Source organism: Neoarius graeffei, chromosome 9 (assembly GCF_027579695.1).
Source record: "Neoarius graeffei isolate fNeoGra1 chromosome 9, fNeoGra1.pri, whole genome shotgun sequence".
NCBI classification, from domain to species: domain Eukaryota; kingdom Metazoa; phylum Chordata; class Actinopteri; order Siluriformes; family Ariidae; genus Neoarius; species Neoarius graeffei.
In genome coordinates, this window is record NC_083577.1 from 85555072 (window position 1) to 85570680 (window position 15609).

Here is a 15609-nt window from a genome sequence, read left to right on the forward strand (position 1 = left end):
ACTGGCAGTGGCACCTCGAACATCTGAGGGCCTTCCTTAGGTCGCTGAGGTGAGCAGGGCTCACAGCCAACCCAAAGAAGTGTGCGATTGGGCGGGTGGAAGTACGGTATCTGGGCTTCCACTTGGGCAACAAGCAGGTGCGTCCCCAAATTAATAAGACGGGAGCAATTGCGGCCTGCCCGAGGCCCAAGACCAAAAAGGGGGTGAGACAGTTCCTGGGGCTGGCTGGCTATTACCGTAGGTTTATACCTAATTATTCGGACGTCACCAGCCCGCTGACTGATCTCACTAAAAAGGGGGCACCAGATCCGGTCCAGTGGACGGAGCAGTGCCAGCGGGCTTTTTCGGAGGTAAAGGCTGCACTGTGTGGGGGGCCACTTTTACACTCCCCTGACTTTTGTCTCCCCTTTGTGTTGCAGACCGATGCATCGGACAGAGGGCTGGGGGCGGTTTTGTCCCAGGAGGTGGAGGGGGAGGACCGCCCCGTCCTGTACATCAGCAGGAAGCTGTCAGTGCATGAGGGGCGCTACAGTACGATAGAGAAAGAGTGTCTGGCGATCAAGTGGGCGGTCCTCGCCCTCCGTTACTACCTGCTGGGGCGCCCTTTCACCCTCTGTTCGGACCACGCGCCCCTCCAGTGGCTTCACCGCATGAAAGATGCCAACGCGTGGATCACCCGTTGGTATCTGGCAATCCAACCCTTCAATTTTAAGGTGGTCCACAGGCCGGGGGCGCAGATGGTTGTGGCGGACTTCCTCTCCCGTCGGGGGGGGGGGAGTCGGCTGCAGGCTGGACAGCCGCCCGGCCTGAGTCGGGCGGTGGGGATATGTGGCAGCGGGGGCGTGGTCAAGCGCCGGTCTGTGACAGGAGTGCGGAGTCAGGGAAGGTAAGTGGCAGAATCACTACACCTGACTGCAATTAACCTGTTTGTGTGTCTTCCCAGTGACCGCGCCCTATTTAGGGAGGGAGAGCAGAGAGGCTCTTCCCGAACCAGACGCTGAGTGTGTGTGTGTCTGCAAAGTGCATACCAAATTGTTATGCTGAAAAGTGTGGCAATAAAACGTTCTGTCAAACCTGATCTCTGTCCTGCCGTCCTCTGTGCTCCACCCACGAACACTGAAACATTACAAACACCTATCCTGTTTTAATGAGAGTCAACCCACAATCAGTGAAGTCAAATCAGTCTTAGTTGAGCAAGTCAGTAACGGTATTTCTTACTTTCACCATAAACTTTTATTTATATGACTTTGGTCTATAGCTGTAAAAGGCCTCGGCCTTAAAACCGGTTCCTGCTGTGATATCAAGCACTCAGGGCTAGCTGGCTCAGCGGAGCAGCTCGAATGCCAACTTTGCAGTTGATTTTAACTCTCAAAAATATATTTTTTTAAATTCCCATTTATGCAGCATACAAGAGTCAAGGAATGGAGATACTATCCACTCAGAAATTTATTTAAAAATAAAGGTTCTGCATATCTCCTTTAAAATGTGGCTCACAAGCCAGTCATGAGGTTGGTAACATTTTATCACCGTTTCCATTGCAACAGCACAAGGCTGTAAAAACAGGTTACAGTCTAGTGTAAGACGTGTGTGTGTGTGTGTGTGTGTGTGTGTGTGTATGAACATGCCTGTCTATATACAAGTTGTTTGCCAAAGTTCTGGCACCACTTTCTTATTATGCATGCAAAAGGCCCAATAATATTTCATAACTAGAAACATTCTGCAAGGAAATGCGAGTGAAAATTCATTAAACAAAAAGAGAAAGACTCCTACCTGGGTACAAAAATGGTTTTCACACCATGATATCTGCAACCAGGAGTGTTACAACGTATTGATTGAGCAGGGTGTCCAAACATTTTTCTATTTGTTAATCCATCTGTCCATTTTTTTTCCACCTATCCGAAGTTAGGTCATGATGGCAGCAAGCTAAGCAGGGTATTCCAGGCATCTCTCTCTCCAGCAACATGTTCCAGTTCCTCTGGGGAGATCCCTTGGTGCTCCCAGGCCAGATGAGATATATAATCTTTCCAGCATGTTCTGGGTCTACCCCGAGGTCTCCTCCCAGTTCGATGTTCCTGGAAAACCTCCAAAGGAAGGCATCCAGGAGGCATCCTAATCAGATGCTGGAACCACCTCAGCTGACTCCTTTCGATATGGAGGAACAGCGGCTCGACTCTGAGATCCCTCCGGATGTCTGAGCTCCTCATCCTATCTCTAAGGGTGAGCCCAGCCACCCTACACAGACAGCTCATTTTAGCCACTTGTATCCACGACCTCATCCTTTTGATCACTACCCAAAGCTCACGACCATAGGTGAGGGTTGGAAAATAGATTGACTGGTAAATTGAAAGCTTTGCCTTCTGGCTCAGCTCCCTCTTCACCACGATGGCCCGGTACAATGCCCACATTACTGGTGATGCCGCCCCAATCCACCTGTCCATCTCACACTCCATTTTACTATCACTCATGAACAAGACCCCAAGACACTTGAACTCCTTCACTTGGGGCAGCAACTCACTCCCAACCCAGAGGGAGCACTCCACCATTTTCTGGCATAGAATCATGGCCTCAGACTTGGAGGTGCTGACTGTTATCCCAGCTGCTTCACTCTCGGCTGCAAACCATCCCAGTGCTTGTTGAAGGTCATGCTCTGAAGAAGCCAACAGAGCCACATCATCTGCAAAGAGCAGAGATGCAATTCTGAGGTTCCCAAACTGGACACCTTCCTCACCTTGAGATCCCATCCATGAATATCACAAACAAGATCAGTGACAAGGGGCAGCCTTGGCAGAGTCCAACACCCACACACATTTGACTTTGTGCCAAGACTTTGGAAACAGCTCACACTTTGGTTGTACAAGGACCAGATGGCTCGTAGCAATGGCCCCAATACCCCATATTCCCACAGTGCCCCCCACAAGAGCCTCCAGGGGACACGGTCATAAGCCCTTTCCAAATCTTCAAAACACATGTAGACTGGCTGGTCATACTCCCATGAACCCCCCAACAACCTTGCCAGGGTAAAGAGCTGGTCCACCGTTCCATGGCCAAGATGGAATCCTCATTGCTCCTCCTGAATCTGAGGTTCGACAATCGGTTGGAGCCTCCTTTCCAGCACCCTGGGATAAACTTTCCCGGGGAGGCTGAGCAGTGTGATACCCCTATAACTGAAGCACACTATCCAGTCCCCCTTTTTGAAAAGAGGAACCACCACCCAGTCTGCCACTCCACAGACACTGTACCCAACCTCCACGCGACATTGAAGAGGCATGCCAGCCAAGACAGCCCTACAATGTCCAGAGCCTTCAGCATCTCAGGGCAAATCTCATCCACCCCTGGTGCCTTGCCACTGAGGAGCTTCTTGACTGCCTCAGTGACCTCTGCCACGGATATGGGTGAAGCTTCCCCTGAGTCCTCAGACTCCACCTCCTCCATGGAGGATGTGTAGGATGGGTTCAGGAGTTCCTCAAAGTACTCCTTCCACTGTTCAACAATATCCACAGTTCAGGTCTGCAGTTCTCCTCCCCGGTTGCACACACCCTGAGGCAAGCCCTGCTTCCTTTTCCTGAGTCACCGAACAGTTTACCAGAACTTCCTTGAGGTCAGCTGAAAGTCCTTCTCCATGGCCTCCCTGAACTCCTCCCACACCCAGGTTTTTGCTTCAGCAACTGCCGAAGCTACAGCTCTTCTGGCCTCCTGGTACCTGCCTGCTGCCTCAAGGGACCCCTGGGCCAACCAAGCCCAAAAGGCCTCTTTCTTTAGCTTGACAGCTTCCTTCACCACCAGCAGGTTCTTAGGTTACTGCCAAGACAGGCACTGACAACCTTTCAACCATAGCTCCTACCAGCTGCCTCTCTACAATGGAGGCTTTGAACATGGTCCATTCCGATTTCATGTCCGCAACCTCCCCTGGGATGCAGAAAAAGCTGTTCTGGAGGTGGGAATTGAAGACCTCAAGAACAGAGGACTCCACCAGATGTTCCCAGTTCACCCTAACTATACGCGTGGGTTTGCCAGGTGTCTGGTAGCCTCCCCCGCCATCTGATCCAACTCACCACCAGGTGGTGATCAGTTGACAGCTCTGCCTTCTCTTCACCTGAGTGTCCAAGACATATGGGTGCAGATCTGATGATACAACCACAAAGTCAATCATCGATCTTTGGCCTAAGGTATTCTGGTACCAGGTATACTTATGAATCACCTTATGTGCAAACACGGTGTTTGCTATGGCTAATCCATGACGAGCACAGAAGTCCAACAATAAAACACTGCTCAGTTTAGATCAGACAGGCTATTCCTCCCAATCACCCCCCTCCAGGTTTCTCCATCATTGCCCACATGAGCACTGAAGTCCACCAGGAGAACTATGGAGTCCCCAGTTGGCACCCCTGCCAGGACACCACCCAGTGACTCCAAGAAGGCTGAATACTCTGCACTGCTGTTTGGTGCATAAGCACAAACAACAGTCACAGTTTTCCTCTCAGCAACTTGCAGTCGCACAGAGATGACCCTCTTGTTCTCCGGGGAGAACTCCAAAACAGCAGCGCTCAGCCAGGGGCTCATCAGTATCCCCACACCTGCCTGGCGCCTCTCATCCTGGGTAACAACAGAAAAGGAGATAGTCCACCCCCTCCCCAAGAGTTTGGTTCCAGAATCAGTGTTGGAGGCGAGCCCAACTATATCCAGTTGGTACTGCTCTGCCTCCCGCACCAGCTCCAGTTCCTTCCTGGCCAGAGAGGTGACGTTCCACATCCCAATGACTAGTCTGTGCTGCCGAGAATCAGCATACCCAGGCCTTTGCCTGCCACCCGTCTGAGAATGCATCCGACCCCAGTGCCTGTCCTTGTGGGTGGTGAGCCCACATGGCAGTGGCTCCATGTAATTTCTTCAGGCTGTGCTCAGCCAGGCCCCATAGGCCAAGGCCCGGCCACCAGATGCTTGCTGGCGAGCTCCCCTCCCAGATCTGGCTCCAGGAGGAAGCCCTGGTTTCCCACTCCAGAGTGAGGTGCTGCAACTCCTTCTTTGCCGTTTCATCAGGGTCTTGAATCGCTCTTACTGTGGCCCCTCCCCTGGAACCAGTTTGCCTTGGGAGACCCTACCAGGGTGGGTGGCACGGTGGTGTAGTGGTTAGCACTGTCACCTCACAGCAAGAAGGTTTGAGCCCAGCGGCCGACAGGGGCCTTTCTGTGTGGAGTTTGCATGTTCTCCCTGTGTCTGCGTCAGTTTCCTCTGGGTGCTCCGGTTTCCCCCACAGTCCAAAAACATGCAGGTTAGGCTAATTGGTGGTTCTAAATTGACCGTAGGTGTCAATGGTTGTGTGTCTCTATGTGTCAACCCTGCGATGACCTAGTGACTTGTCCAAGGTGTACCCTGCCTCTCGCTCATAGTCAGCTAGGATAGGCTCCAGCTTGCCTGCGACCCTGCACAGGATAAGCAGTTACGGATAATGGATGGAGACCCTACCAGGAGCTAACGCCCCCAACAACATAGCTCCCAGGATCACCAGGACACCCAAACCCCTCCACCACGTTAAGGTGGTGATTCTTTGGACAGGTCTATTTGTTAAGTTCATCAAATATAAAGTAACTGCATTTGCAGAAAACTGTATTTTTTTTTATTGTTACAGCCATTGTGTTTCCATCTTTTCACTTTAAAAAGCAACAAAATCCGTAATCTGGCCAAAAGTTTTGCATACAACTGTATGTCTTCATGTTTGTATACCCCAAGAGAATGTGGCCAGAGTGAGGATTTCTGGAATCGCTGCTCCTGGATGTAGGACATACTCAGGGGTGTACGGATCAGTTTGAGTCTCACTGTCACGGTAATCTGTCTGAACTCCCACTGTGCGCTGAACACTCATCCACTCAGAGCCTTCCTGCTGGGTATTTTGAGAGTCACCGCTGAGATAAAAAATCAAAGATACACAGATCAGTCCACATGCAACAAATTAATGCACTCACATACATAGAAAATATTCAGACAGACACTGTGTTGTTTAAGCTAAAGTGCCTTTAACAAATTTATCAAGCACTATATTGCTGAAAACACACACACACACACATTTGTGATAAGTATCATGTGACTTACTTGGGTAATGCAAAAATAACATCAGGTGGGATCTGCTGAGCAAAGGGGATGAGTGGACTGATAGAAATAAGAAAGACAGGAAATGAGAAGGAAGAATTAATATGCATTCTTATAACAAAAAAGTTGATTTCGTTATAAGAGTAATTACTCTCAAAAGTTAAGCCTGCCTTACACAACTGTCCCTATGCGTTTCTCATTTATACAAACTAGGAATGCATTGATCTGAAAGTGTGTATTGGTATCAGGCCAGCATTTGATTGGATTCAACATTTTTTTCTGAACCAGTTCACTATCACTCATGTGCATAATTATAAAGCATATACACAAATCATTCTCACATATAATACATACAGCAGAATTTAGATGCAAATGATCTCATGCACAATTTATTTAAAGAGAGCATATTATGAAAAACTCTTTCAATGCTTGTGCACATACGTACTTTTGAGTATCTGGAGCCTACCAGCCCACAAACTCTGAAATAAGAAAACCCATCAAATTTGGCTAACCCCTCTATGTCACAAGGGGAACTCATTAGAATTATCCCGCCCTCTCATCTGAGTATCTCCATTCATGGCTTGAGACCTGCCTTTGTGAATAAATATTCATGAGGAAAGTGCTACCTGATTGGCTGGTAGAAGCGGGGGTGGGGTGAGCATTGCCTCATTATCATTTAAAGGAAAAGGCCTTTCCTCAAATCAGCCATTTTGAACAGGGCCGTTTAGACAGGATGAGAAGGAGCTGTGGTGCTTTACCCTTGTGGTATTTTGACCAAAGCATGTCACAGACATATATGTTATTTACCAGCTGGGAGGTCCGTATCGTGAAATACCGTGACCAAGGTCTTGAAAGTACTGACCGAGGCCCTCTGGGCCGAGGTCAGTATTTAAGGCTGAGGTCATGGTATTTCACCATACCAGGGCTCTATGTTAACTTTGAGACATTTGTAGAAATCTGGTTGCCCGAACTCAGAACATGGTTCCCCAAATATTACATACTTTTTTCCTTTGAATATGCCACAAACACATATGCTTACAACACAATGTTCACTCGCATGCTCTACTAATGCCTCTTAAAAGCTTATTTTGTTGATTTTCTTATCCTTCTTTGTGTTCCCTTGGTTTCTGGGTTCAATTATATCGTGTCTAACCACTTTTTGTGTAAACCACCATGAATGTGCATTGTGTTCTTCTTTTGTGTGCTCATAATTCTATAATTCCACAATTACAAGTTGCTCTCTGGTGATGGTACCATTAAGTTTTCATTTCTACGCCATTTGAACAAAAGAATTGGTTTCAAATTTGCACATTCATGCCTGTCCCAAGTCATTAAAGGTGAGGGCACAAAAAGTCTGATGAAAATAGTACCAACTGAAAGGGAGGGAAGGTATGATATATGATATCAATGCACAAAAGATCAAAACAGACATCATCTGGACCTGTTGGAATTTTGAAGTGATTTATGAATTATATTATGTCTGGAAATTTTATACCTTTATTCAGATCATGTTTCAACCACAAAAAAGTCATCATACATATCATGAAATTCAGTTCTTCTGATCAAATGGCACGTGTAACTGACTGCCAGTGTTTCTTTAAGGAATCCTTCCTAAATGTGGAACAGCCTTTCACTAGGGATGAGCTGCTATCAGCCAGGGCAGGGTACTTCAGGTATATGGAGCAAATCAGTTTCCCTTGGTCAGCAGTGTCATTATTATTATTCCTATCAGCATGATCAGTATCACTTGAATGGCTGGTACTAGCTCTGGGCTCATCTGATTCAACATCCAAATTGGGATCATCTTTGGAGAGTTTGCTGGGTGGCCCAGGTTCATTCTCAGGTTTGACCAACTTCAATCCAGGAAACTCTGAATACCAGCTGGGAATAACAGTTCTTTGCCTTTTCACCTCATACAGTTTCTTTGAATCCACTGATGAGCTTGATTGAGTTTTCTTTTTCTTCTCTTCCTTGTCTTTGTTTATTTTAAAACCAAATTTCTCCAAACCAGACATAATGCCAAAGTTTGTGACTTTAATGTTTATTTTATTTTTTTATTTATTATTCAACCTTCTCAGATGCTGTCTGTATCAACAAGCATTGACACTAGCGCCCCGTGCGAGTAATGCGGTAATTAGTATTGTAGTGAAGGACATACCAATAGAACACTGAATATGCACTACGCGATAATTATTAGCAATGGGAAACTGCATTGTGAGCCCACGATGTGCAAATGTGAATTCCGCTAGTTGTTGAACATCCCGTAATGATAACATGGACGTGGCCTTTCCGAGTCAATCGCAAATCGTGATGGAATTTCATCATAATATGAATGAATAAACATCGTTTTTCACGCAAGTTGACATATTTGGGTAGTTGCCCGATCGGGCAAGCATTTGTGAGAGTCTGGTTGTCCGAATCTATTGAATGGTTGCCCCGGGCAATCGGGCTACTGTTAATGTCGAGCCCTGCATAAGGACCGACCTTAAGCTGGTAAATAATATATTAATTTTTTTCTTTACCAAATTCTAACAGAAAACGAGAGCGCCCGAAAGGGAAAACCGAGCCGAACCGCCATTTTGAATCCTCATTCACGGCTGTTATACAAATTGCTTCCTCCTCAGTATACAAATGCACTTCCATGGTAGGAAAAAAACTACATTTTGCAGCCTATGTAGTCCCCTATTTATACAAAATTGAGTCATTCAGGATTCAGCCATGTTTTTGCTCGGCGTTAGCAACAGTTACAGGTTTTTAGCTTTCTCCTGAAATATTTTCTTTTATTTCTTCTTCCACAGGGTAGTAAAACTCGCTTTCGCTGTGAACACTGTCGTTATAGCTATCCATGCTGTAAAATTAATGCTATTCTCCTGAGAAATGCGAAAATAAATGTTGACAAAAAATTGCTACTATGTTTGTTGTTCCGCGTGGGCTTCCTCCGGGTGCTCCGGTTTCCCCCACAGTCCAAAGACATGCAGGTTAGGTTAACTGGTGACTCTAAATTGACCGTAGGTGTGAATGGTTGTCTGTGTCTATGTGTCAGCCCTGTGATGACCTGGCGACTTGTCCAGGGTGTACCCTGCCTTTCGCCCGTAGTCAGCTGGGATAGGCTCCAGCTTGCCTGCGACCTTGTAGAACAGGATAAAGCGGCTAGAGATAATGAGATGAGAATGAGATAATGAGATGAGATGTTTGTTGTGAATGAGCGAATTCGCCAGAGGCCCGTAACCGGGGTCCATAACTGGGGTTCATACCATAGGATACAGACCCACTCACCAGCCAATCAGTGCGCAAGATTTGATGGAAACTGGACCGCGAAAAAAAAAAATTTCATTAAGACCTCAGGGAACTGTGATAACTTGTGGAAAAGGTGTATGTCACTTTTAAGGACTTCATGATGTTGCTTTCCAAATATGTTCTTTAGGAATTTAATACATTTTTATTAAACACAGTAAACGTCTATAACTTGTTATTAGGACACTGTTTAAAACTTAAAAACAGAACGCAATGATTTGTAAATCCTTTTCAACCTATATTTAATTTTATACAAGACAAAAACAAAATATTTAATGTTCAAATATTTGTAAACATATACTTATTTTGAATTAAACATGCCTGCAACATGTTCCAAAACAGTTGTGACAGGAACAACAAAAGACAAGGAAATTTGTGGACTGCTCAAAACCTGTTCGAACAAGTGTTGCCAGACAAAACAAACCTCACCCAGCATTACTTATTTTATACCTACACAGTGGTGCTTGAAAGTCAAGATTCAAGATGTTTATTTGTCATATACACAATAACAGACACAGCGGTTTATTATTGGGTAATGAAATTCTTATTTTGCAACTGCCCAACCAAACTATGCTTACTAATATAAAAAGAAATATATATAAATACGAAATATAGAATATAAAGTGCATATGGAATGCAAAATATAAAAGCTGAATGAAAATAAACGAAAATAACATTAAAAAAAGGGGCAATCAAACAATATGCAAACATAGAGGTAGATATACTGTGCCCAGGGCCGTAACTACCATTGAGGACACCGAGGTCATGTCCTCGGCATTTTTTCCCACGGTATTTTTTTTTTTCACTCAGAAATGTGAAATTAATATATGATGAAAATCGTTCTGACTTTGATCAGGGGAAAATTCTAAATTCAGCTTGCATCCCCCTGTTCTCATTTGTTTGTCTAAAAATAAAGTCCACATAATCATTTTTAAACGAAGCTGAAATATCCGACATTGGAAACATTTCATATCAGGCAGCCTCGCGATAGTCAGCTAAGCACCACGGGATATACACGAGCTGAGAAGTGTTCTCATCAAGGTCCGACTCCGCAGCCAGGCAGTTTGTCAATTAGTCGTGGAATCTGAAAATTGACATAAGATGAAGAAATCTACTACACTAAAACAAACCAAACTCAGCTCTGGAAAGTCAACAAGTGAGAGAAAAAGAAAGAGGGAAGAAGGTGAGTTAATTTTGCCAGTCACTGACAGTTATGTGCCGGAATGCTTATGATCATTAACAGTGTAATTTTAATTAGCATTTCAAGCAACAACAGTCGAAGCCACTTAGCTAGATAGGATTTTCGTTTTCCAGGCGGCACAAACTCTTTTATTGTCTCTCTCGATTTGATTTGGTGCGTTTCAGATCAGAGAAGGCTGGACAGTCGTGACCTGTTGTTTATGAAGTTATTGGGTGCTGACGAGACTTGAGCTATTTTGCTAACTTACCAGACTATAGGCTAACGTGAACACAAGACACTATTGTTTTGATCATTGGTTGTATTTTCGAACGGAAATGAAAACGGGTAGCAAACTTATTATGTTCACATTTTATTTACACGGGCGGCACGGTGGTGTAGTGGTTAGCGCTGTCGCCTCACAGCAAGAAGGTCCTGGGTTCGAGCCCCGGGGCCGGCGAGGGCCTTTCTGTGTGGAGTTTGCATGTTCTCCCCGTGTCCGCGTGGGTTTCCTCCGGGTGCTCCGGTTTCCCCCACAGTCCAAAGACATGCAGGTTAGGTTAACTGGTGACTCTAAATTGACCGTAGGTGTGAATGTGAATGGTTGTCTGTGTCTATGTGTCAGCCCTGTGATGACCTGGCGACTTGTCCAGGGTGTACCCCGCCTTTCGCCCGTAGTCAGCTGGGATAGGCTCCAGCTTGCCTGCGACCCTGTAGAAGGATAAAGCGGCTAGAGATAATGAGATGAGATGAGATTTTATTTACAACATGATGTACCACCTCTGACTGCTTTCTGTCAATCATGACCAGCCCAGCCGCGTTCACAGCTCCTCCTCCGATCACCAGCTGGAGATTAGCCTCCTCTCGGGAAGTCTTGTCCCGCCCCTCTTATTGACTCCCATCTCCAGTGAGGCTCAGTCTCCGAATGTGGCGTTTTAGTCGGTTTTGTCCAATAACCGTCTAGTATTTTGCTATTGAAAAGGGCATATATTTTTTAAAAAGCAATTGAAGTCCATTCAGGCTCGGCTAGATTGCGTTGTCACTCTCACTCACTCACACTCCATCACTCACTCACACTCTCACTCACTCACTCACTCACTCACACTCCATCACTCACTCAAACTCTCACTCACTCACTCTCACTCACTCACCCACACTCACTCACACTCTCACTCACACTCACTCACTCACACTCCATCACTCACTCAAACTCTCACTCACTCACTCACTCACTCACTCACCCACACTCACTCACTCACTCACTCACTCACTCACTCACTCACTCACTCACTCACTCACTCACTCACTCACTCACGCACACACACAAAATACTTTTGTGATCGTGCAGTTTTGAAATTGTTAAAATAAACATGTTCACCTACATGTTCATCTTGTTGGGCTTGTGATTTTGACTCGTTTCCAAAATGTATGAAAAGTCACCATATTAGGACATTTTTTTGGCAAATAAGATGTATCGCAATGTTTGACCTCGGTATTTGAAAAATCCTGGTTACGGCCCTGACTGTGCTATGTGCAATGTCTCGTGCAAGATTGCAAATATAGAGGTAGCTGGTGATTATAATCCATGGTTCAAAAGCCTGATGGAAATATAGAGGTAGATGGTGATTATAATCCGTGGTTCAAAAGCCTGATGGCCTGGGGGTAAAAACTGTTTGTCAGTCTAGTAGTCCTTGCTTTCACACTCCTGTAGCGTCTGCCAGATGGTAGGAGTGTGAATAGTCTGTGTTATGGGTGTGTTTGGTCCCTGATGATGCTCTGTGCCCTTTTTGTGACCCGGGTGTTGTAAATGTCCTGTAGTGGGAGGAGGACAGCTCTACAGATGAACTGTGCCATTTTAATGACACGCTGGAGAGCCTTTCTGTCCTGAGTTGTGCAGTTCCCGTACCACACAGTGATGGAATTTGTCAGGATGCTCTCCACTGTGCACCTGTAAAAGTTGCTGAGGAGTTTGGTGCACAGTCCAAATTTCCTCAGCTTCCTCAGGAAGAAGAGTCTCTGCTGAGCCTTCTTGATGGTCTGCTGTGTGTTGTATGTCCAGGTGAGATCCTCACTGATGTGAGTTCCAAGGAATTTAAATGTTTTCACCCTCTCCACCTGTGTCCCGTCGATGTACAGCGAGGCGTGCTGGTCTCTCCTCCTCTTCCTCGGGTCAATAATCATCTCCTTGGTCTTCTCAGCATTCAAGGAGAGGTTATTTTCCCAGCACCAGGAGACCAACTGAGCCACCTCCTCCCTGTAGGCTCTCTCATCTCCGCCGGTGATCAGCCCAATGACAGTGGTGTCGTCAGCAAACTTGATGATGGAAGTGTTACTCTGGAAGGGGGTGCAGTCGTAGGTGAAGAGGGTGTACAGGAGTGGACTGAGCACACAGCCTTGGGGGGGGGGGTCCCTGTGCTCACTGTCTTGGTGCTGGATATTCTGGTACCGACTCTGACAGCCTGGGGTCTGTTTGTGAGAAAGTCCAGGACCCAGCAGCAGAGGGAGGATGTCAGTCCAAGGGTGGAGAGCTTCTCAGTCAGTCTGCTGGGGATGACAGTGTTGAAGGCCTATGTTCGAATGCTGTAGTCCACAAACAGCATTCGAACATAGGTGTCCCTGTGTTCCAGGTGTGACAAGACTGTGTGGATGGCTGCATTGACGGCATCGTCAGTTGAACGGTTCTGACGATATACAAATTGAAGGGGGTCTATTGTGTCTGGGATGTCCTTTTTGATATGTGACATGACTATCCTCTCAAAACACTTCATTACAACTGAAGTGAGTGCAATTGGGCGATAGTCATTCAGGCATGTTATATTGTTTTTCTTTGGGAGGGGCACTATGGTGGTGGTCTTGAAGCATGTGGGCACAGGCGACATGGGAGAGGGAAAGGTTGAAAATGTCTGTGAAGATCTCTGCTAACTGTGTGGAGCAGGCCCTCAAAGCACGGCCGGGGATGTTGTCAAGGCCCGCTGTCTTTCGGGGGTTAGTCCTCCTGAAGACCTTGCTCACCTCGGTTATGGTCACAGCAGGTGAAGAGCTCTGTGCTGCCTCTGCTGGTAGAATCCCTCTGCGTTGGTTGGTGTTGAGGGTGTCGAAGCGAGCATAGAACTCGTTCAGCTCATCTGGTGATGTGTTATGGTTGGCTGTGACCCTGCTGTTCTTCTGCTGGAAATTGGTGATGTGTTGCAGGCCCTGCCACATGCATCTGGAGTCTGAGGTGTCTGTGAAGCCTTTAGAATTTTCTATATTTCTGCATAAATATGACCTAAAACATCATCAGATTTTCACACAAGTCCTAAAAGTAGATAAAGAGAACCCACTGAAACAAATGAGACAAAAATATAATACTTGGTCATTTATTTATTGAGGAAAATGATCCAATATTACATAGCTGTGAGTGGCAAAAGTATGTGAACCTCTAGGATTAACAGGTAATTTGAAGGTGAAATTAGAGTCAGGTGTTTTCAATCAATGGGATGACAATCAGGTGTGAGTGGGCACCCTGTTTTATTTAAAGAACAGGGCTCTATCAAAGTCTGAGCTTCACAACACGTGTTTGTGGAAGTGTATCATGGCACGAACAAAAGAGATTTCTGAGGACCTCAGAAAAAGCATTGTTGATGCTCATCAGGCTGGAAAAGGTTACAAAACCATCTCTAAAGAGTTTGGACTCCACCAATCCACAGTCAGACAGATTGTGTACAAAATGGAGGAAATTCAAGACCATTGTTACCCTCCCCAGGAGTGGCCGACCAACAAAGATCACTCCAAGAGCAAGGCGTGTAACAGTTGGCGAGGTCACAAAGGACCCCAGGGTAATTTCTAAGCAACTGAAGGCCTCTCTCACATTGGCTGATGTTCATGAGTCCACCATCAGGAGAACACTGAACAACAATGGTGTGCATGGCAGGGTTGCAAGGAGAAAGCCACTGCTCTCCAAAAAGAACACTGCTGCTCGTCTGCAGTTTGCTAAAGATCACATGCTGACAAGCCAGAAGGATACTGGAAAAATGTTTTGTGGATGAATGAGACCAAAATAGAACTTTTTGGTTTAAATGAGAAGCATTATGTTTGGAGAAAGGAAAACACTGCATTCCAGCATCAGAACCTTATCCCATCTGTGAAACATGGTGGTGGTAGTATCATGATTTGGGCCTGTTTTGCTGCATCTGGGCCAGGACGGCTTGCCATCATTGATGGAATTATACCAGCAAATTCTAAAGGAAAATGTCAGGACATCTGTCCATGAACTGAATCTCAAGAGAAGGTGGGCCATGCAGCAAGACAACGACCCTCAGCACACAAGTCGTTCTACCAAAGAATGGTTAAAGAAGAATAAACTTAATGTTTTAGAATGGCCAAGTCAAAGTCCTGACCTTAATCCAATCGAAATGTTGTGGAAGGACCTGAAGTGAGCAGTTCATGTGAGGAAACCCACCGACATCCCAGAGTTGAAGCTGTTCTGTACGGAGGAATGGGCTAAAATTCCTCCAAGTTGGTGTGCAGGACTGATCAACAGTTACTGGAAACGTTTAGTTGCAGTTATTGCTGCACAAGGGGGTCACACCAGGTACTGAAAGCAAAGGTTCACATACTTTTACCACTCACAGATATGTAATATTGGATCATTTCCCTCAATAAATAAATGACCAAGTATAATATTTTTGTCGCATTTGTTTAACTGGGTTCTCTTTATCTACTTTTAGGACTTGTGTGAAAATCTGATGATGTTTTAGGTCATATTTATGCAGAAATATAGAAAATTCTAAAGGGTTCACAAACTTTCAAGCACCACTGTAAGTTGATAATGGTAATATTTCTCAATCATCAGTTGTCAGATTATAGTCCTATGAAAATCCATGACCTTGAGTTTGACATTTCAAAGTCATTCAAGGATTCATTCATGGCAGCAACTGAAAGCCCATATGGGACTTATTATATGTTGATAATGGTAAATATCGGGGTATCATGAACCATTTTAAAGTTATAGGCCTTTGAAAACCCATGACCTTCAGTGTGACCTTTCTAGGTCACTCAAGGTCAAAGATCATAGT

General features: G+C 45.6%; 1 protein-coding gene across 3 annotated transcripts in view; it reads right to left on the reverse strand.

Moving 5' to 3' along the window:
* LOC132892060 (cilia- and flagella-associated protein 91-like) overlaps positions 1–15609 on the reverse strand; it is a 66494-nt gene that overhangs the window by 48776 nt on the left and 2109 nt on the right. The window contains exons 2-4 of one of the 3 annotated variants that reach the window (XM_060930421.1): positions 11333–11523; positions 6085–6141; positions 5719–5897 (exon numbers count right to left, since the gene is read on the reverse strand). In XM_060930421.1, coding sequence (XP_060786404.1) covers positions 5719–5857 — 139 coding nt within the window. In that variant the 5' untranslated portion in view covers positions 5858–5897; positions 6085–6141; positions 11333–11523. Of the gene's footprint in view, positions 1–5718; positions 5898–6084; positions 6142–11332; positions 11573–15609 lie in introns of those variants that run through there. The other 2 variants (XM_060930422.1, XM_060930420.1) reach the window with 2 other exon arrangements.